The sequence below is a fragment of the Syngnathus scovelli genome, chromosome 2 (genome assembly GCF_024217435.2).
Source record: "Syngnathus scovelli strain Florida chromosome 2, RoL_Ssco_1.2, whole genome shotgun sequence".
In the NCBI taxonomy this organism is placed as follows: domain Eukaryota; kingdom Metazoa; phylum Chordata; class Actinopteri; order Syngnathiformes; family Syngnathidae; genus Syngnathus; species Syngnathus scovelli.
The window spans coordinates 15,250,081-15,271,602 of record NC_090848.1 but is presented as its reverse complement, the minus strand read 5'-3'; the positions used below and the strand labels follow the sequence as shown (position 1 = coordinate 15,271,602).

The window sequence follows — 21,522 nt, the reverse complement described above, 5'->3', positions numbered from 1 at the left end:
GTGCATATTATTTACCTGTGTAAAATGTTGGCCATAACTGAGGATTCAATGTTAATGGTTGAACAAATGTCATTTTGGGGGACTTTTTTTTAATTTTTATATTTATTAGTTTTGAGGTACAAGATGTTGTTCAGACAGCAGCGAAATGTTTTTGGTGCCCAACTTCGTATAGGTCTTTGTTCACGTGCTCTGAAATTCAGAGTTGTTGCTTTATAAATTTCAATCAACGGAGTTGTATTAAGATGCGGGTTTTTACTGGCACATCCAATATGGCGGACGCGCCGGCGTATCGGTGCAACGTAGACAAACCACTCAAAGCGGTATCTTAAGTCCATGTGATGTCTATGATGCCACGCCCATGAAGGAGAGGCCACGGTGCCTGGTTAAGTTTTGGAATCACGTTACGTTACTCCACACACATGCACGCACAAGCCGGTACCGGAGAGTTAGGTGCATAATTACAGTCCTTGCAAGACTTTGTAGTTCGCTGTCATTAACATCAGACATTCGGACACAATATGCTGTAAAATGTGGACGACTGATTAGCCTTGACCCGAGGCAGCACTGTCACCAGGCAGGTAAGTGCTCACCTTGCTCCTCCCGCCTCTCCACACGGCAAAACCCCTTCGTTGTTGTTTAGGGTTCTTTTTTGACTCGTAATGGTGAGAAAGTTTATCTTCTCAACTTTTTCTGATATTGTTTTTATCCTTCTTCGTTACGGAGCAGGTGCGTTCGAGTCTTTGCTAGCCGAAATTAAAACGCTATCTTTGTGTGAAGTATTTTACAACTAATATGCTTAATATATATATTGTTATTTTTACAAATTAGTGATTTTCATTTACGTAAATATAGTAATAATGTAAACGATTTATCAGAATTATTGGGAAGTATTATTATGCAGATATTTTTTTATAACTCTCTGACAGTGTTTACATTAGCAAATAATCACTTCTACATCTTTCCTAGAAAATCAGAATGTCCCGCCCAGTGATAAGCTGTTTTTAGAACAGATCGTGGGTTCCTTTACTCTTCTGTAATACTCATTTGAGGGCATAATTTGAGAACCAAGCTACAGTTAATGTCATTGCTTTACACTTCCAGAAACCATAAAAAGGGGTTCAAAATGGAGTCACCAGCATTACATAACGATGCTACTTTTTGTGTGTCTGACAGGTCGGCAGACACTTAGTCAGACAGGTACACACAGCGAGTGTAGTTCACAGCAACAGTCAGGCAAGCACAGACACATGTGAGGCATGAGAAAATCAAGAGCATCAGATCTGCTTTATCCCGCTGTGGATTATCAGGCTAAAAATCAGCTGTTTACTGTTATGGCCATCCATCCATCTATCCATTAAACATATGGGGAACGCAAGTGAGCCAGAGCCTATCCCAACTTAGACTTACCATTTACATTACACTTCGAAAATAAGCACCCTCACAGACAATCTTGTTACTTTTATGAGCTCTTTTAAAGAGCAGTGTGAGTCTTAATATTACAGACCTGTGTGTGTTTGTCATTACCTTTATGAAGTCCGAGAGTCTAATGGAGCACTAGCATCTGAGCACCTGTCGTCAGATTCGGTCATAAAACCTTTCCCACGGGAAAGAGGATGACTGTTATTGCCACAAATTTGTTTCATATACGCGTACACTTGAACATTTTGTCATTTGAACGGCTTATCCATTGTACAGGTGAAAAACAAACTACGTTATGACCACATGTTAAAATTGCTTTGTGTGTTTTTAGGTCTTGCGTCGCTTCACCAACCAGACACTCTTCTCAACATCATCGTTGTCATTTCACAGGATCATGTGGCATTTGCTGTTTGTCATCCTGATACTGTCATCAAAAGTCCATGGCCAAGGTAGACCATCGGCATCACTGTGTCATGCTAAATTTATAAACACCAGTGATTCATATTACAATTTATAGTTTGTTTTCTCCCATTCACAACCAAACTGTAATTTATCAAAGTTTTTGTTTTTTGGTTCTTGCCAAGTATTGCCTGCCTCTTTTGAAAGGCTATTGTTGTTTGCTGAGCTGTGTGACCGAGTGCTCATCTAGCTACACACTTTAGACCCAATTTGAACCCTTCAGAGATCCTTGACCCATACCACACAGGCAAGCAAAAGGGATGTTTTCAGCGCTGGTGGGTCATGGTATCCATAGAAGCACTAAGAACACCGTTCCGTTCATGTTCAATCTTCTCCCTCTTCTTTGTCTCCACCACCCTTTCCCCTCATGCTCTATCTATAACTCAACCACGTTACGTACAAAACAGTGACACACTGTAACTCTGTGACGGTACCCTGACATAACCTCTGACCCTCATGGCCCGCCTTAGCATCCCTTCCTGTCTCTTCGCGGGATGGGAGGACAGGACGTGCTTTGACAGAGAACGCGGCAGCTGCAGCGGGGGTTGGACGGAGGGTGGGAAGGCAGAAATATGAAAGATGCTGCTTGTTGGGAAACCCCCTGGTGGAAATCATGCAAATGAAGCAACAAAAGATCATTTTGGGGAAGGAAGTGACATGGGAACAACAGGAGACGTGGAGAAAGTTCCTGAAAGTTCCGCTGGTTTATTTCTGTCATCACACATGTTAAACTCTGGGCAAAGTGCTCGACTAATATCTTGTTGTGGTCTTCCCTATATCTTTGCCAAGGTCGTCTTAAGCTGACGGTCCTGTCCGAAGACAGATTGCAGATGAAATGGAAAGAGAGTGACAGTCCCGTTCAAGGCTACAAGGTCCGAGTAAGACCCATCTCAGGTGAGCCTCATTTGCAATGGGCAATGTTATGTAGGGAAATGTCCAACGCTGATAAGCGTAAGATACGTATGCCTTGACAAGTAACACATGAGTTAGTTACACTTGATGTTTGGACACTATACCTACTTCAATGTAAAGAACATTTTAATATTGCTTTTCATGTAAGCCAGATGGAGCTAGTGTCAGTCACAAGCACTGGTGGAGGTAGGGGGGAGGGGGCTGCAGGGGCAAGCTACAGATTACCATAGACAAAGTAGAACATGGATCCCCAATTAATTATGTGATGTTTGTCAAGTTCCAATATTGCTTAGGCGATGCCCTATGTGGTGTCATTCACAATGGCTGATGGAACTCCCCCTCGCCCCCAATGGACAATCTAATTTGACTTATACATATTCCCCTGTTTATGACTTTGGCACGCTTCCTTTGGCACGCTTCCTTTTGGCCATCAACCAGATTATCCTGATTTAACCTTAGGAATGCAAGTTGATCCCTGCAGCCATAACCAAAAATCCTGTGACAACTTGCTGTCTGACCAAAGATATTTCTAGTACCATTTTTTTTCATCCTCTTTTTAAAATGGTCAATCAAAGTCATTTTTCAAATCACATTAATTATTCTAAAAATAAAATCATCACTGGCAATTTCTACATCTTGCTGTGTCACCAGTAAATAAAGCAGCAATTTAAAACCTAACAAATTTGACAATGCTTTTATTGGACCTACTGTGGACACAAATTCTGCTTTTTATTATATAAATTATAATGTGTTTTTTTCCCCCCAGACGTCCCACAGCCGGAGCTCATGTTGACCACCACAAGAGGGCGAGCAACTGTGGCAGGATTGGACTCAAGTCAGGAGTATGCCCTCCAAGTTCTCGTACTTAATGGGACCATGGAGAAACTTCTGGCAAAGCGTCGATTCACCTGTAAGAGATGCGCCAAGGTGGTTGGCAGATATTTCAAGGGTTGGGTGACTGGTAAAAGCTCCAAATAGGTCAACGAATCAGTCTTTCATTTGCTTGTTTTATATTCATAGCAAAAAAGTCTTCAAAATGTTAGCAGCGATTGCTGTAATGACTACTACTCCGTAAGCAATACATTACAGCTCATTACATCGTATTTACACATTTTGATGACATCGCTCATGTTGTACCCAGCAATGTGGATGGCATGTCAGCTCGAGAACCACGCCACTAGTTGTAGGTTACTGTGTCGAGTCACACATGCCCAGGCAGGCCTCATCACCTCAGCATGAAAATTCGTAACATCAGCTGTCATGCTGGAATGAATGGTGGAAGTCTGGGAGCTTCTTTGCTCCCTGCCTTTTGACTCCCTCCTTTGCTTTGTGATTATCTCAAGGCCTGCCAACGGTTTCCCGTTTGAATGTTTCACCCTCAACTGTTTGATCTTGCCTTCAAACCTCAACAGAGTAAACCACTGAAGGCGCAGTTTTTATTAGCTCAATTTAAAAGTGTTTTTATTCAGACACTGTAATAACTCACAAAATGGAGTTACATTCCCAGGCTTAAGGAACTGACGTGTAAAAAGGGCTATTGTCTCAACTAGTGGACAGTCTCCGGGAGGAGGAGATGGTCCGTAATGGCCATAAGAGGAAGCTGTTGCCTGGTGGCTCTGGATCAGGAGACCTGGATGATGGAACGGAGTCTCTGCTGGCTCTGTCTACCGCTCTGTATCCAGACCCCCTAACCACAACTGTTTCCACCATCAATGCAGGTAAATTATTTTGGTATATACGAAGAACACAACGCATACCATTCCTTGAATTTGATGATGAGGGTTCAACTGAATGGAGATAAGATTCAACAGAGAAGTTTCACTGGTCTTTTCGGTAGCTTGTGATCTCTGTACAGTAAACTTCATACCCTGCACTGAAATGTGCAGAAATACATATTTCTGTAGTCCCAAACTTAAGTTGACCAGTTAGCTTCTTTCTGTGGGGGCTCTAGCGCAAACCACCTTTTTTTCTTTTTTATTTTTTTTTTTTAAACCACAATATTTTGCAGCGAATGACCATCTTACCACGGTTACCATTCCCTTCCTTCTCTCTGCCAGAGCCACCCACTGTAGAACCCTCTCTTGCACCCATGGATGAGCCGCAGGACAAGTCCAGCAAAGACAAGAGGAGGAGGAAGAAAGAAAAAGAGCGGGAGCGCTCCAGGGTTGAAATCAAGGATGAGCAGGGAACCGCAGTGGGCAAAGAGGAGAAAGCACACAAGACACCACTTCCAACCCAAACGGTTACAGGTAACCTCTGGTCCTCCTACAGCCACACCTACCAGTTTGGTTGACATTCAAAACAAGATTCCTCATTTCCCAAACATTGTTGTCTAACCGATAGTATCAGATCTCGCAGGATTAGAACGGCGCCAGATTTCCCGTCATTACAAAAGCTACTCTTCCACTTATGTTCACATTAGCATTTGATCATTCATTTTCTTGCAGTTAATAAAAAGAAAACATTTTTAAAACCAGAAAATGTATATCAGGTATTATTTTACCTTAGAAATTTAGCAAAAATCTCGTCTCGTTCTTGTGGGCGAAGAGAAGAAGAAGCCAGTGTCGCGTCCTTAAGATTGATTTAAAGAAGGCTGACACGATATAATGGCTCTTAAAATAAAGGGGCAAAATGTGATGACAGTGTTTACACAACAGGAAAAGATAATGAAAAGCCACATTGTTCGGCCGCAGGGCACCTGTCGTCACTTTTCAAGGAAACATGCATTTACACGGATGTTTAAGTACACGTCATGCCGACACATGCTATGTGCATTTGGCTTTTTTTTTTTAAGTCTAAAACTATAATGCAGCAGAAAAATAGGAACCTCAAGGTCAAACTGTTGTCTTTATTCAAGGTCCGAGGAAACCTTTCGAGTGCGGCACCGATGCTGCGGCAGACATTGTGTTTTTGGTGGACGGCTCGTGGAGTATTGGACGCACCAACTTCAGGCGGGTCAGGGACTTCTTGGAGGGACTGATGACACCCTTCCGCATCGGGCCCAACCACATTCAGATTGGTGAGGCTTGATTTCTATGAGTTAAGTGCAATGTTGTAATGACATACTTTTTGCTTTCATCATCTATCAGCGTGTATTTAATCGCTCGCCAGTTTGAAACGTGTAAAATTTGCTTCATTTGACGAGCGTCGGTGTTCAATTTCAAATTCAATCTTGGTTTGATTGTTTGGATGATGTGGGAAAAAGTTAATTCTGTCAACATGAAGTGTTCCTCATCCAGGCCTCAGCCAGTACAGTGGAGACCCACGAACAGAGTGGCAGCTGAACAATTTCACCACCAAAGAACAACTGGTTGAAGCAGTAAGGAATTTCAGATATAAAGGAGGAAACACTTTCACAGGTAGTATCTGGCTTGAATTCTTTTTATACTGTTGACTATTTCTTCAGAAAGTGTTTATTGGTGTGTTCGTCTCTAGGTCAAGCGCTGCTCCACGTCATGGAGGAGAACATGAGGATGGAAGCGGGCGCGAGGTCGGACACACCTTTCTTCCTTGTGCTCTTGACAGATGGTAAATCGCAGGATGACGCTATTGCGGCGGCAAACCGACTCAAGAATGCGGGTGTGGAGATCATCGCTGTAGGTGAGATTTTAATGAGAGAAGCTGGCGTGCAATGAATTGATGCGAAACCTATATCGTGTATGCTTGATGGAGTCGCTACATGAATTGCTGACATTTTTGTGGGAAACGGGTCGTGGAGTTTGCTTGGCTTATAATTGAAAGCAAGGTATAACATGTCATCAAAGCACCACATTTGATGGGTTCTTTCACTCTACTGTGGCTTGTGTTTCTTTCCACATCCCACCTTTCTGTGTGGTCTGATCGACTGGCTTTCATGCAATAATTGGGAAACTTTCTGTTTCAACCATGAGTTGGTATCATACAAAAATGATGCTGCACAAACTTATTCCAGATTTGGGCCCAAAAATATACTTGAGTTTGTATTCTGCCTTTAGGGGTTAAGAATGCCGATGAAGCCGAGTTGAGGCAAGTGGCTTCAGAACCGGTGGATTCGAATGTCTTCAACGTCAACGACTTCCATCTGCTCAGCAAACTGGTGGCCCGATTGGTCCACATCCTGTGCGGGAGAATAGAAGATCGCGGAATCATAAAAAGTAATGTAGCACTCACAACACCAACACAATGAACCCTATTTTTGTTTCGAGCGCAAGTCTTTCACTCAATGCGGGACAAGGGGCGCGGCCAGACCGAGCTTTAGCAATTTTGTAGTTTGCCTCCCTCTGCCCCCTTGAGGACCTCAGCGCTACTGATTTACAACTCCACTCTTGTTTGTGCGTGGGGCATGTAATAGAAAATACTAGAAGTGGCTCGCACCTGAACAAAAATCAAGATTCGCCAGTTTTTACGTCTGAACGTACATGCTCGTATTTAATCACTATCGTGAATACACTCGCTGCAAAAACACAGCCCTCAATGTTGGATAATGCAGACTGTAAATGCAGATTACAGTCTATTTGATTTGACCTTTTCTACACACGCTATCGCATCCCTTTTTCTAGAAAGTGAACCGGAACCTACATCAGACCCGACCCTCTCTTACCCGAGTCCCACTGACCTCCGCTTCTCCAACCTGGGCTCCAGAGAAGTGATGCTCCACTGGACCAACCCTGCAAAGCCCGTCCAGCAATTCAGGGTGGTCTACCATAGTGCTGAGGGTCAAAATCCTCAGGAGGTCAGAAACCTTTCATTTGATGAGAACTCCTTCTGTCTTTATGCCAATGTCTACAGTGCTGCAACAATTTTTACGATTGCGTCTCTGGCAGAGTGTAACTTTTCTCTCTGACTCCAAGGTGGTGTTGGCTGGCTCACAGTCATCTGTGCTGCTTCAAGGCCTCTCTTCACAGACACTGTATCATGTATCCATTTTCCCTGTGTATGAACAAAGCGTTGGCCTGGCACTCAGGGGAACTGTCACCACAGGTGAGACTTTTCGCCCCCTCCTTAATAAGCTTCCACACACAGTTAACTTCCATCAATGTATGATTTGTTACTGTGTGTTAACCTACATCCAGGTTCTCTGTCCTCACCTCCAATCCTTTCTATCTCTCTTAGTACCACTCTCTATGCCAACCAACCTGGAGGTGACGCCTTCCTCGTACAGCACGCTGCGAGTGAGCTGGGGTGCAGCGCCGGGGGCCACCGAGTACCTGATTCTTTATTCGGCACTCAACCACGGAGAGCCTGATGATGCCAAGGAGGTGAGAACCGGACCTCACTGTTTTTGAAATGTCATTACAAGGTAAATGGCTACAATACTGACACCACTGGGGATGAATTCTTTGTGTATTTTATAATTGTAATAATATTTCAATTTGACTGTAGGAGAAGTTTGGTGCGGAACGGACAATGTTGGAGCTGGCCGGGTTGCATCCTGCAACAGACTATTCAGTCACTCTTTATGCTCTCTACGATGAAGATTCCAGCGATCCAGTCACGGCTGTTGCTACCACATGTAAGGCTGCTTCCCATACCCCCCTTTTTTTTTTTTTTTTTTTTACCTCCTTCTACAGTATTACCCCGTCGTCTCTTTGTCACATTGTCTACTGCTTTTTCTATTCTCGCTCTGCCTTACAAAGTCTTCTACTCTGTGCTCTTTCATGCTTTCACTCTTCTGACTGTAAAATCTCTTCAACAAAACTCGAGTGCATTGAAACTGAATACAGGTATGTTGGCTGATTGCGAGGAGGTTTGGTGGAACTGATGAAACCAAAAGCATCATTTTTGTTTGCATCATCTTCTCTCTCCATCCTGTCCTGTTTAGTTCCCCTCCCGCCGCCCGCGAGTGTGAGCTTTCCTGTGGTGACCCACAGTATGCTGAGAGTAAGCTGGGTACCTGGAGCTGTGGATGTCCCCGGGCATAGAATCACTTACAGCACTAACCATGGCAGTGAAGTCAAGCAGGTAACATCCTTACAATTATTTTTTTTTTATTCTTTATCTTTTTGCTGTAGTTTTAATAAACAGTGACACCGAGTTTGCATAGATGGAGTTTCCCGATTTGTGTCTTTATGCTGCACTGGCAGATATCTGATAACAAGACAATTTTGCACCGTAGTTACGATTTTATTTTCCCAGGTGGAGGTTACCGGGCAGAGCTCTGTGCTGGTGCAGAGCCTGTCCTCTCTGTCCAGTTATGTGGTGTCGGTCCAGTCTCGCTACCCACAAGGCCTGTCTGCAGCCCTCACAAGTAACATCACCACATGTAAGACACTTACACCTCTCCCCTACCGTGCAAGTCAATCCATATAGAAAGTAACTTCTATTTTTCTCCCTCACAGTGAAAGTACCCGCTCCTACAGACTTGAGGGTGACCAATTTTTCCGGTAGTGACATCACCGTACGTTGGGAGGCTGCTGCTGATGATGTCATATCTTACCTCATCAAGTGGATCTCCCTAGGTGGAGGCGACTTGAGACAGGTAGGGCGTTCTGTACAGATTGATCAGACTACTGTAAAGTAAGTTATGTGTTTGTCGTAAAGCTGAAGGTGAGTGGAGAGAGTGAAGGGGTCATCCTGGAAGGGGTGGAGGATGACAAAGAATACCAGATCTCTTTGTCTGCACTGTATGGAGATGGAGCTCAAAGTGAAGCTGTGGCTATACGCTATAGCACACGTGAGTCACTCACAGTTGCTACATGTTATACACCAAACACATTTTCCTTCATCTCGAGCCTGTTTTTTAATAGTAGCACAAAAGTGCAGAGCAGGTCACTCACAGACACTTCTTCTCTAAAGGTTTGATATTTTCTGCATGGTCAGTGCGTTTTCCACTGCATTACAAATTTTTGCCTTGTTTGCGGCATCTCATTGGTCTTTAACACTGAGTGTCGCTCACGTGAAATGTCGTCAATGGGAATTCTTACCAAGAGTGGTCAGTTGCCTTCAACTATGTTTTTTAAACGGAATCGATTCAGAAAAGTCTTGGCCATTGCTTGATTATTAAGTTATGAAAGTTTAAAAAATAAAAATAAAAAAACCCACTAAGTATGGCAAGCAAAGGGCGGAATGTTATAAGCAACTTGCGATTTATCAAATTATTTATCACGTTAAATCTACTACAAAGAGCGTCACAAGAGCAACAAAAGATGATTTAAATTATATAAATTTTGAAAGACTGGTGATTCATTGCAAACACTCTTTCAGTGATGAATGAAGAAAGTTTAGGCTTCATTTGGTCATATCTGTCTTTACATAGTCATACAAAAGAATATTCTGTGAGCCTGGAAAGATGAGTCAAAATGCTCTAAATCGGCTCAAGAGGTTCTCTCTCTCTTTTTTTTTTTTTTTAAATAACTGGCAATGAAAGAGAACCTGCTCTTTGAATATCATTGCTTCTTTGCTTGCTGTCTCTCCCCCAAAGTGGCTGGTGGGGGTCCGTCCAGCGTGTCCGTCTCCGAGGAGACTCCGGTCAGCATGCTGGTCAGCTGGGTTCCCCCCAATGCTCATGTCTTGCAGTATCGTGTCTCTTACAGCGCACTGACGGGAGCTGAGAATCAGGACAGCTCTGTAAGCGCCACCTTGGCATCAGTGCTTTCTTTAATTGCACAGTGGACCTGAGAGGCACGGTGTTGTGTTCAGGTGTTGGTCCCGGGTGGTGAAAAGCGCGTGGTGCTGGACTCGTTAGAGCCAGATACACGATACAGCATCCTGGTCACAGCTGAATACCACAACAAAGAAGGAGGCGGTGGTTCGGCTCAAGGCAAAACCAGTAGGTCAAACACACAATAATGTTTCTAGGCAGGATATTTGTACATCTAGTCAAAATTACACTCCTTTGCTGCAGCCAGTCTACGAGTAAGCAGTGTGAGCGTTGTGCGCTCAGACCACTCCAGTATCTGTGTGTCTTGGAGACCGCTGTCAATTGTGGACGGATATCGGATTGTTATTCAATCTGTCAAAGGTGATTTTAGATGGAATTGTTTTGTTTGGTATTTTGCTTCAAAGTCTTCATAAGTGTAGTGAACCCAATTTTCTGACATGCTTCCTGAGTACAGACAAAGTGTCTATGGAGGAAAGAGTGGACGACTTCACCAGTGCTCAGTGTTTCACCGGACTACAAGCGGAGACGCTGTACCGCATCAGTGTGCACTCAATTCTGGGACCAGTAGAGGGTGCTGCCGTCTCCATTCTGCATCCAACAGGTCTGAGGTGATCGCACTTAACACCCACTGTAGAGCTTCATGATACTGACACACTTTTTTTGGCCTTTTCATAAGAACCTGTAGTAGCACAGGCATACATTTTAGTTGAAAACATGGAAGTCTTTCAGGTTTTACTGCACTGCCATAAGTTATAAGTGAGATTGTCTCACACGATATCCTCAAACGTTCTCATGTTTAGTAATGCATGGCTTTCGGTAGTATGTACCCTTTTGAGTTTCCAGTATATCAAGGCATTATAAGGAAGAAAAATGTGTTGAATAATCGTAGTTGATGATTGAACATTACTGCTTTTTTTTTCACAGCTCAGGCCCCAGCTAAAATTCCTGTCAATCCTCGGCTATACCCAGTTCATAATGAAGGTGAGCATATTCTGTCAACTTGTTTACATGAATAATTATTGATGGTTTAATCTACGTTTCATGTCCATAAAATAAGTGTACATTGATCAACGGCTGCAAATATATTACCATATGCATTAATACCAACATTAAGATATGCATTAATACTGTGAAGGAAAGTAAATCGCCCTCCTTTGTCATAGTTTGTCCCGAAGTCACCATCAGAAACAGCATTGTTAAAGGTAAGACATCACTCCCATAGTAACGAACCACTCTTTGAAAAGAATGTCAACATTTTCACAAAGTCCCACACTTTGCTATACGACGTGTGCATGTCCAGGCTTTGACATGATGGAAGCATTTGGGCTCACTCCAAAAGCCCACTCGTCTGTGGATGGAGTCGCCGCAGAGCCTTTTGTCTTCAACACACTTCCCGCCTACACTTTGTACCGAGACATCCAGCTGACACAAAGCACCAAGTGAGCCACCATCTTCCTCTTCTGTATATCTGCTGTCACTAATGTAGTAGAGCCTCATTTGGTTGAAATTCTCTGTTAGCTAAGAAGTAGCTTTATGTGACTTTGATAGTTTTGACGCTTCCTTTTCATTCAGTGGCTCTTTCCCTCTAGGTTCATCCACCCCGTAGGCTTCTCTCCCGAGCACACCATCAGCATCGCCTTCCGCCTGCTACAGGAAACGCCCAAAGAGCCCTTTACCCTCTGGCAGCTCACAGATAATGACTACCAGCCCAAGATGGGTGTGGTGCTGGACCGTGAGTTCTTCATCTTCACGCTCCCATTTGTAGTCATTCGATCGTCTATCGCACAAGATTCCTCGAGGAACTCTGTCGTCGGCGTTACTCGGCAAAATGTCTTGAGTGACCTCTGGCTTTGTTGTTTTAATGAGAATGTTAATGTCTCTTTGACAAAATAGGACACATACAATCATTAGCAATGCCAATTATTTAGGTTCAATAGGTTTCAGAGGAGTAGCATCCTGAGACATTGTTGTGCTTTTGAACGTGGATGGAAGGTCATTACAGCATTGGAATGACAAATAACTGAGGTTTTTTTGAATGCACACATACCAAATTTGAACGAATATGTATTGAATTTATGAAATATCGATAGTCCAACTATGCCCTGATATCTTCTCTTTTTGCCCTTTCAAACTAGCTTTGAGCAAACAGCTTGTGTACTTAAGTCTGGATTACAGAGGTGAAGTGCAAGAGTTGACCTTTGACCAGCCGCAGGTCCACAGGCTGTTCTACGGTAGTTTTCATAAGGTGAGCAAATACGACTATACGTTTGTGTTTGTTCACTGCAGTTTCTCAAAATAAGTGGGTGAAAGGTCGTTCTTTCTAACTCAATGTTGAGTTGATTTAATTTTTTCGAAATGTATTGGATTTCTTCTTCTGTGATCGGCAGCTGCACCTGTCTGTCAGCCAAGTGGGCGTGTCCCTGTCTGTGGATTGCCAGCACGTGGGTGAAAGGCCCGCCCGCCCTCTCGGCAACCTGCCTACGGACGGCTTTGAGATGCTGGGGAAGTTGACGAGGACCAGAGGACCCCAAAGTGGCTCCGCTGCGGTACTTTGACTTTCAATCCAGGCACAACACATGAATCAAATCCACTCCCTCAAATGAATAAGGACATCTGTCACATGTTCAACATTTATTCTGTGTTCCTTGTCACCAGTTCCAACTGCAGTCATTTGAAATTGTGTGTAATACGACGTGGGCTACGGAGGACACCTGCTGTGACCTGCCCGGAGTGGTCAGTCATCTTTCTGTGTTTGCATCAACATAACACTCGTTGCTGAGGTGGACTGTACTTGAAACCCCCAAGCAGTCCAGTTCAATCAACCATCAAAGTTTGGTTGACTTATTGATATCTGTTTGCCACAGAGAGACGAGGATAGTTGTCCTCCTCAGCCCTTCTCATGTACCTGCTCCTCCGACATCCCAGGAGCTCCCGGTTCCTCTGGTCCTATGGTATGTCTTTGCCAAAAATTCAATTAAAAGCAGAGAATACAAGGTAGCCAAGTCATTGTATTATTTTTTTTTTGCTCCCAGGGCAAGCCTGGTCCTCGTGGTGATAAAGGTGCTAAGGGTGAACAAGGACACAAGGTAAATGTAGTGAGGCACTTTTCATTGAAAACAAATGGAAACATCCCAGAATTACCCCGCCGATAAATTCCTCAAATAATCCCGGGATTTATGTCCCACAAATTCATATTGGTAGCTTCATATACCAATGAAATACGACTATTTACAGAGACATAAGGATTTATATGCATAATGTGATCTCTGAATCATTCCTTGAAACAAAAAATGTGTTGCAGGGTGAGATGGGTCCTCCTGGAAAACCTGGACTCGAGGGAGCTCTTGGAGCGGTGGGCAGCAGAGGGCCTGAAGGAATGGCTGTGCAAGGCAAAGTAGTGAGTAACCTTTCTTGCCGTAGGCACTATACCATGGTTACCTGGTACAGTGGTCTGAAAAGACAAACAAGAGCCTAACTAATGAATTGGCCAGAAGATTATATCACGCATTATTTTCAAAATAATCATATTTGGCCGGAGTTTTAAAAGCCAATATAATGTTCCTTTTTCATGAAACAGTAAACTGTAAAGTAGGTGTAGGCAGGACGTAAAGGACATAGAATGGGTGACAGAAAATTATTTTGTGTGAATCACAACCTTCTCCATCCTCTTATATCCCCATTAAGACACAATGTTTAAGTATTTAGATGTTCTTGGTTAAAGTTAGTATTATTAGTGTTAAAATTGGTTCCCATTTCTGTTGCACTCCCTCTTAATATATTTCAAATGCAACTAAGTCAAACATGATGTTTTTACATGTGAGAAAGGCGTCTTTTGTTTTTATTTTGGAGTTATAGAAGAAATATGATTACGCGTTTGGCTGAAAGAAAACCATCGACCATATTCCTCCTCTTAGGGTCCACCTGGAAAAAGAGGAGAAAAAGGAAATCTTGGAAGAGTTGGACTACAGGTGACATTGCACAGCTGTCTTTATAGATGTTAGTGTCAAGAAGCACCAAACCATCCTTTTGCACTCATGGCTTGGTCTCTGTGGGTTTTTTTTTCTGTAGGGTGTACCAGGCCCTCAAGGCCCCAAAGGGGAAATAGGCCCTCCAGGCCCCATGGTGAGATGACGATACAAAAAATACTAAATATTGGGTTCCTGCATGTCCTCATCTTGCTGTCTAACAGGGCATCCGAGGTTCTGAAGGCAACATGGGCCCCCCTGGCCCTCCTGGATCAAAGGTAAGATGGAGTTTCATTTTGTTAAGAGGATGTGTGGATACATTATGTGTGCATATAATGCATAGAATTAGGGTCATCATCATCGGTTTAAAGTCCGTTTTCCAGGCACCGCTGGGTTGGTCAACAAGCTTTATCAGTGTTTTCTCATTGATCTTCTCTTACCTTTGTGGCGTGTTTTTTTTAACTATAGGTGAGTGTTTGTTTCACCTCAAATACGTAGAGCAAAATCCAAATCTGAAACTATCCAGAGTGTAGTTGCCCTTTTGCCCCTAGTTAGTTGAGATAGGCTTCTGCAACCTTGATAGATTTCTCACTTATTTTTCCTTGCATCCTTAATACCTTTCTTTATATTATGAGATTTTTTTATGTCCAATGTTTAGATTTCATTGTAGTAATGTTGCATTATTGTACAGGGTTTCCAGGGCATGCCAGGACACCCGGGACCCAGTGGAGAGAGAGGCTACACTGGACCTAACGGCGCTACGGTAGGAGCAATGGAACACATAGCAAAAGCAATCAAAGCTGTCATTGGGTTCATTTATATTCATTCATATATTTTTTTTGGGGGGGGGGTGCTTACAGGGTCTTCCAGGGAGTAAAGGGGAACAAGGAGAGAAGGTGAGTTTCAATAGCCCTCTGATGATTTTAGCTAGGAAATATTTGCTAGTGGAATACAGTGAGTCCCTACAACAGCGAGAGTGTCTCGAATAATTGGAAACAGGAAACATTTGTTGCCTTTTTTAAAGTTCAGAGAGATGTATGTTTGTAAGTAAAAGTCATGTAATACTGTTTTTAACGTGTTTTACAGGGCGAACCTCAGTCCATGGCCATGATCTTCCAGCTTGTCACAGAGGCGTGTGAACAACTTGTTCACAGTACGAACCTCAAGTTGAATTATCAAATCCCACCATTTTTCAAAAAGAAAAAAAAAAAAAAGGCTCTGAATTTGCACAAAACCGTGTTCAAATTACCCTGTGGGTTTTTTGTGTTGAGTACACATGCACAGATCCACACACAAGTGTGAATTACCGGCGTGGTGATGAAGTGCCCCCTCCATGAGGGAAAATAGAATTCCCTTTATGGGCACGCACTTTTTTCTTTACACTCTGGGCTTCCGCAAGCAAGAGCCGCTTATCTTGTCGCAACTACATAGCTCCACTGCAGTTGTCATGGTAATGAAAGACTCATTGGCCCTGCAATGAAGGGAGCGGGGTTAGCAGTGAATTATTCTCATGAGGCCGGACCACTCTCAAAACAATTTACTTTCAGCAAGACTTTCAAGGAATTTGTAAAGTCTGTTTTTTTGGTTTTAGGAATATTTTGATAAAAAGCCTGTCACTGACATGTTATAATGGTTCTTCATCAGGGGGAAAATTGCATTATTGTTCTCCTCCTGTTAATTTTGATGTTGTTTTTGTTTTTTCAACCCAAAACCTGATTGTATTTGACAGTTATGGGATAATATTTCTTGAGATGCCTTTTTCTCACATCTAACACGAGCATGGCTTGCTGATTTGAATTTGTGTATATTTGTCAGAGGAGGTGAGGAAGTTGGATTTGTTCATCGATGACATGAGTCGGAAGCCGGTTCCCGCAGAGGAGCCCGAGGGGCCTCCAGGGGAACCGGGGATACCGGGTGCCAGGGGTCCACCAGGCCCCAGGGGCAACCAGGGGAATATTGGACCTCAAGGGAGACCTGGCAAGCCTGGGTATCCTGGAGAACAAGGTCATTCTCACAAAGATATTAACTTCTTATTCTTGAGTTATTCAGAGTATATGTATGTATTTGCCTGATCAATTGTCTCCTCTACAGGAAGATCAGGGTTGCCAGGAGAAAAAGGTGATGCCGGAACTAATGTTCAAGGACCCCCAGGGGTCAGAGGCCATGCAGGTACATCTTACAATTATTCAAACAAAATAAATATTGTCTCATTCGTTGGGGGATAAAGACTGAGCGAGATATTCATGCCACCCTAAAAAGGTTTCAAATTGCCAATAATAATAGTTTGAACTTTAAATACAGTATAAATATTACAAGCTAGGATCCAAAAGCAAAAAGTGTGTTCCATCCACAGGTCCCGTCGGCGAGTCCAAGATTGGCACGCCAGGGCCCAAAGGAGAAAATGGAAAGTCGGGACCTTCGGGGATTCCCGGTGCTCCTGGCCAGCCGGGCGAGATCGGACCTTCCGGAGCGTGTGACAGCAGTGGAGGCTGCCACAGATTTTCTCAGCAAACAGGTTAGCATTTATACTCCAGCAACAGCAGTTGCAACCTCCATATCTGTCTTCTATACCAGTTGTCCTCTTTCGAGGCAAGGCTGAGATGGCTTACATTTATTACTACTTTTTTTTCCCTTTATGTCTGTGTAGTTTACACCAAATTTCACTTGTGAGTCGTGGTGACATTGCATCTGCGTCTGTGTGTGTTCCTTTCCAGAAGACAATTATTTCGGCTACCAGCCTTGAGTGAAAGTTTGAAATATCAAGTGGTGATGACGTCACAACAGTACACCTGTTTACATTGACAATGCTTCTGGAGTTCAGTGCATGCCAGTATTGGGCTCCTGAGCATCAGTCATAGGAGAAAGCCAAAAAGAAGAAGGAAGAGGAGCACTTGCCTGTGATGTCACACTGGTCTAAGGAACCAGCAAGCACGAGTGTTATTGTTTTGATAAGGATTCGAGTCTTCAGCAACCGCTTCACCAAGATCTTTCTGCTTGGAACCCTTAGGTGCTGTTTTATAAGCCAATTTCGCACTGATACAATTTTTAATTATTTTATTAGTTATGCACTGTGTTGTAGTTTAGCCATATGTCTTACATTTCGTTTGAGTTTCCATTCTAACCTGAACTGCCTCAAAAACAATGTTACTGCATAATCCATGGTGTAAGGTTTATATTATGATCCATGGCACAGATGACTGTGAGAATTTTGTGTATGATATGTATATTGTTAATTATATTGAGTGTATACAGTTATTTGTGTTTTTTTGTGTAAGTTTTTTTGCTGATATTAAACTTTAAATCAGCCATTGTCTGCATTGTCATTTCCTTCTCTTGGGTTTAGAGTGCGTGCGTGCGTGCGACATTTGAACAGTAAAAAAAAAATCGTTATAGATAAAATATTGCACGGCAAACGTTCGACTGGGTTCAGCTTTTGGTTGGAAGCGCAAATATTTCCAAATAATAGGGATTATTGACGTTGATGATACGGGTTTCTCTGTTTTGACCGCAACTAATTACAAGTCTAAATAGCTAGTAAAATTCTGAAAATTGTGCCTTTTTGGTGCATTTAATGGTAAATATAAAAATACCTCGTTGTAATTTTTGTAAATTACTTTGGAATTACTAAACCGGAAGTGATTTTGCACTTCGTCCAGCATAGGGAACTTCAGAAGCGGTGAGGTGAGCGACGCGGACGTCGCCATGACAGCCAGGAAGACTTCAAACTCAAAGCCAAACAATGGGGATAAATATTCGGTGTTATTACCCACCTATAACGAAAGAGAAAACCTCCCTTTGATTGTGTGGCTTTTGGTGAAATATTTTGATGAAAGGTGAGTTCAGGAGAACTAGCAGAGCTGTTCGGCTAGGGGTTTTGTGCTAAACGACCCAGTGATGAGCTGTCACTTAATCTAGCTCGACCCCTCGCTTTTTAATCAAATGTCATTAGGTTGAGAAAATTGCACAAGCACGTTGAATTTTAATGTGCCGAGTTTTGCTTGACTTTTTGCAGTATCGCATTATTAACTTTTTTTTTTCTCAGTGGTTACAAATACGAAATTATCGTCATTGACGACGGAAGCCCCGATGGAACATTAGAGGTGGCCGAACAGCTCCAAACAATATATGGCGAAGACAAAATTGTAAGTTCTTTTTTTTAATTATTATTAATTTTTTGTTTTGCACATATATGTGACACTTGGGTTATTAACATGCATACGTTTTCTTCCTGCAAAGCTTCTTCGGCCACGAGCATCGAAGTTAGGCCTGGGTGAGTTCAAAATGGTTGAAGAAAAATAATAATAATTGTGCGTTACAGGTATTAATGGACACTTGTTTCCCTTGCCCCTCAATATAAAAAGGCACTGCTTATATCCATGGCATGAAGCACGCAACAGGAAATTTCATCTTCATAATGGATGCTGACCTCTCCCATCATGTGAGTGCAACCTACTCATTCACTGTGTCAATTAGGATGTATTAGGAAACAAAATATGAATGTTCTTTGTCTTTTTGTATTATTATTATTCCAGCCCAAATTCATCCCAGAATTCATTGCGTGAGTATTTCCTTTTTTTTTTTTTTTTTGGGTGCACGTTCTTAACTGCTATACCGTGATACTTTGACTCACTGGGTAAATCTGCTCACTTTAATGTACTTGCATAGCATGTCAATATTCCTCATTCCCATTTGTTCAAGTCCTCCTCAAAACAACTGCAAGAAAAATATGTGTGAGCACCTGGGCGTGAGTTGTGGTGTTAGGTGTCAGCCTTTTAGCATTTTATACTCTCATCTTTGTGAGGGCCAATCCACGAGATTAATTATATTGTTAAGCTTTAACGTGTTTGTATAAGCACTGCTATCATGCTAGATAAGCAGTTAAATGTTTTTATTGATACAACAATCACATTTTGTGTCATTGTTCAGGAAACAGAAGGAAGGCAATTACGATTTGGTGTCGGGTACACGATACCGAGGCAACGGCGGTGTCTATGGATGGGACCTACGCAGGAAACTCATCAGGTAACAAAGGTGACCAGATGGGAACGTGCACAAACTTGGCCGAGCTGGCATTTCATTTCATTTTCTCGTTTCTGTCTCGCACTCAGCCGGGGTGCAAACTTTCTGACACAAGTGCTGTTGAGGCCCGGAGCCTCTGACCTCACGGGAAGCTTTAGGTAAGCTTCAGTGTGACCAAATGATTCTCGCCTTCTTTGGGTGTTCCTCAAGTGAGATCTAAAATGTTATTTTCCATAAATATGTAACCGTTTTCATCCCGTTTTTAGGAATTTAGATCATTTCATGTGACACACCTAATGTGTTTGCCCTATGTGCACATCAGATTGTATAAGAAGAAAGTCCTTGAGAGTCTGGTTGAGCGCTGCGTGTCCAAAGGTTACGTCTTTCAAATGGAAATGGTTGTCCGAGCCAGACAACTCAACTACACTATTGGAGAGGTGAGTTATTCGCATAAAACCAGGCCTGGGAAGACTGCTCCCTATCTGGGGTCTTTCTGGAGAGGGTCACACTAAATGGAATTTGGAGAAAGGGCTGTGAATATTTGTTGCTGGTATTCACTTGAAACTGACTAGGGCTGTCACTATTGAATTTTTTTTTTTTTAATAAATGATTATAAAGTTTGATTATTCCATCCAAGAATTGACTAATCAGATTTGCAACAGCTCACAAGATGCAATGGATGGCTGAATGGTTAATACCGCTCCTTCTGAGTACTGAGGACATATGTTGAGATCTCGGTCAGGCTAGCACACCTGTGAACCTTGTGAGGATAAAACGGTTCGGATAATGGATGAATGAAAAGCGTTCTGATTGATTTGGTTGCTTTGCTGCAGTATCAACTTCCCACCAATAGAGGGTGATACTCAAACGTGAAACAGTCATGAAGTAATAAGCCAGGTTCTGTTTTGCAGCTGCCTTGCTCTATCTGACATGGGGTGTCTTGAATTTGAGGAGACTAATGGTTTACTCATTTGACTTCTTTTTTAGGTTCCCATCTCTTTCGTGGATCGAGTCTACGGCGAATCCAAACTGGGAGGGAATGAAATTGTGTCATTTGTGAAAGGCCTGCTCACGCTTTTTGTCACGACATGATCAATCCATATATGCCAAACTGTATATCTATGACCTGAGAGAACTGTATATTGAGAACGTGATACAATTTAAAGTGGCCTGTGATTTGAAAAAGATTCCTCAACCTTGTTTTATGTATTGATAACAAATTATAAGCACCCATAAGTTAGAAGTGAATTAATTCGCTTGATACTGGAGGCCATTTTGAGTTGGACATTCTCATTGTGCTCCTCAATTGACTTTGCACAAAGTGTGGATGCTGTCCCATCATCCCCAAGGCAACATTTTACAAAAGTAATGCTGGATGTCAGAACGGGTGTGCCATCAACAATTTGAATAAACCACCAATTATGTTCAATCACAATGTTTGAGATACACAAGGGTACATGTAAGGCACCAGAAACTTGTTTGAGTCTAATTCTGCCAGATGTGATGCAGCCCAAATGGGAGGGGTGACAGTGTTTTCTTGCATTTTTTTTTTAACCGATCATGTTGCAATATACTAACTGAATGTTTCACTGCACAATGTGCAGGTTGTTCATCAACTTAAAAAAATAAAAAAATAAATCCCACAACAGAGCCAAAGGGTCAAGTCAAGTTTATTTATATAGCCCTAAATCACAAGCAAATCTCAAAGGGCTTCGCATGTACAAAAATTGACAATTTGGGAACCATTTGTTGTGAACAGTTTAGCGTGGACAATATGTGACGCTGGGAATTGCCCAGAAGAAGAAAGAAAAATCTACCCTCGGGAAGTTTCATATTATATCGACATCAGAAGTCGAGAAAAGAACGACTCGGAATGGACAAAAATTACCAAACACAAATCCCACCCACTGATAAGCGTGTGGTATTGATTGATTCATATATTTGTTTGCTTGTACTACATAATTGATATATCGGGTATATGATAAAGGGGTGAATTGGTGATTGTTTCAATATCTTTTATAACAGCGATATCCGCGTAGATTTAGTCCATTTGGTGCGCATGCGTAAACCAGTAGAAGCCCCACTGAAGAGGACGCCCGCTGTTGGCCAAAATGGCGCAACTGCAGTGCAGCTTGCTTCTTTAATTTTCAGTTAGCCCCACGCGATCAA

General features: G+C 42.5%; 2 protein-coding genes across 2 annotated transcripts; both read left to right on the top strand.

The window, feature by feature from the left end:
- Positions 1–370: 370 nt before the first annotated feature.
- Positions 371–17,640, top strand: LOC125989441 (collagen alpha-1(XX) chain). Its single transcript, XM_049755826.2, has 42 exons — positions 371–578; positions 1,751–1,868; positions 2,668–2,772; positions 3,557–3,700; positions 4,341–4,508; positions 4,848–5,039; positions 5,648–5,809; positions 6,030–6,149; positions 6,226–6,390; positions 6,765–6,923; positions 7,329–7,501; positions 7,620–7,749; positions 7,882–8,027; positions 8,152–8,281; positions 8,591–8,730; positions 8,905–9,031; positions 9,108–9,247; positions 9,310–9,442; positions 10,190–10,335; positions 10,408–10,537; positions 10,613–10,729; positions 10,824–10,970; positions 11,294–11,350; positions 11,533–11,571; positions 11,670–11,808; positions 11,959–12,101; positions 12,505–12,614; positions 12,757–12,915; positions 13,025–13,102; positions 13,234–13,320; positions 13,402–13,455; positions 13,671–13,766; positions 14,284–14,337; positions 14,438–14,491; positions 14,559–14,612; positions 15,026–15,097; positions 15,195–15,230; positions 15,421–15,487; positions 16,150–16,338; positions 16,426–16,503; positions 16,688–16,849; positions 17,049–17,640. Exons 2-42 carry the CDS (start codon positions 1,814–1,816, stop codon positions 17,075–17,077), a joined length of 4,686 nt encoding a protein of 1,561 aa, XP_049611783.1. The 5' UTR covers positions 371–578; positions 1,751–1,813; the 3' UTR covers positions 17,078–17,640.
- Positions 17,641–17,979: 339 nt separating this feature from the next.
- dpm1 (dolichyl-phosphate mannosyltransferase subunit 1, catalytic) lies at positions 17,980–21,003 on the top strand. Its single transcript, XM_049754480.1, has 9 exons — positions 17,980–18,167; positions 18,377–18,476; positions 18,571–18,604; positions 18,696–18,772; positions 18,867–18,892; positions 19,261–19,356; positions 19,443–19,511; positions 19,676–19,790; positions 20,341–21,003. The coding sequence occupies exons 1-9, from the start codon at positions 18,037–18,039 to the stop codon at positions 20,443–20,445; spliced, it is 753 nt and encodes a 250-aa protein (XP_049610437.1). The 5' UTR covers positions 17,980–18,036; the 3' UTR covers positions 20,446–21,003.
- Positions 21,004–21,522: the final 519 nt, after the last annotated feature.

Coding starts and splice junctions, on each gene's coding strand:
- LOC125989441 (XM_049755826.2), top strand. CDS start 1,814: ATGTGGCATTTGCTGTTTGTCATCCTGATACTGTCATCAAAAGTCCAT. Junction 10,538..10,612: donor TTCGGCTCAAGGCAAAACCA/GTAGGTCAAACA, acceptor CCTTTGCTGCAG/CCAGTCTACGAGTAAGCAGT. Junction 12,102..12,504: donor GATGGGTGTGGTGCTGGACC/GTGAGTTCTTCA, acceptor CTTTCAAACTAG/CTTTGAGCAAACAGCTTGTG.
- dpm1 (XM_049754480.1), top strand. CDS start 18,037: ATGACAGCCAGGAAGACTTCAAACTCAAAGCCAAACAATGGGGATAAA. Junction 18,168..18,376: donor GTGAAATATTTTGATGAAAG/GTGAGTTCAGGA, acceptor TTTTTTTCTCAG/TGGTTACAAATACGAAATTA. Junction 18,477..18,570: donor TATATGGCGAAGACAAAATT/GTAAGTTCTTTT, acceptor CTTCCTGCAAAG/CTTCTTCGGCCACGAGCATC.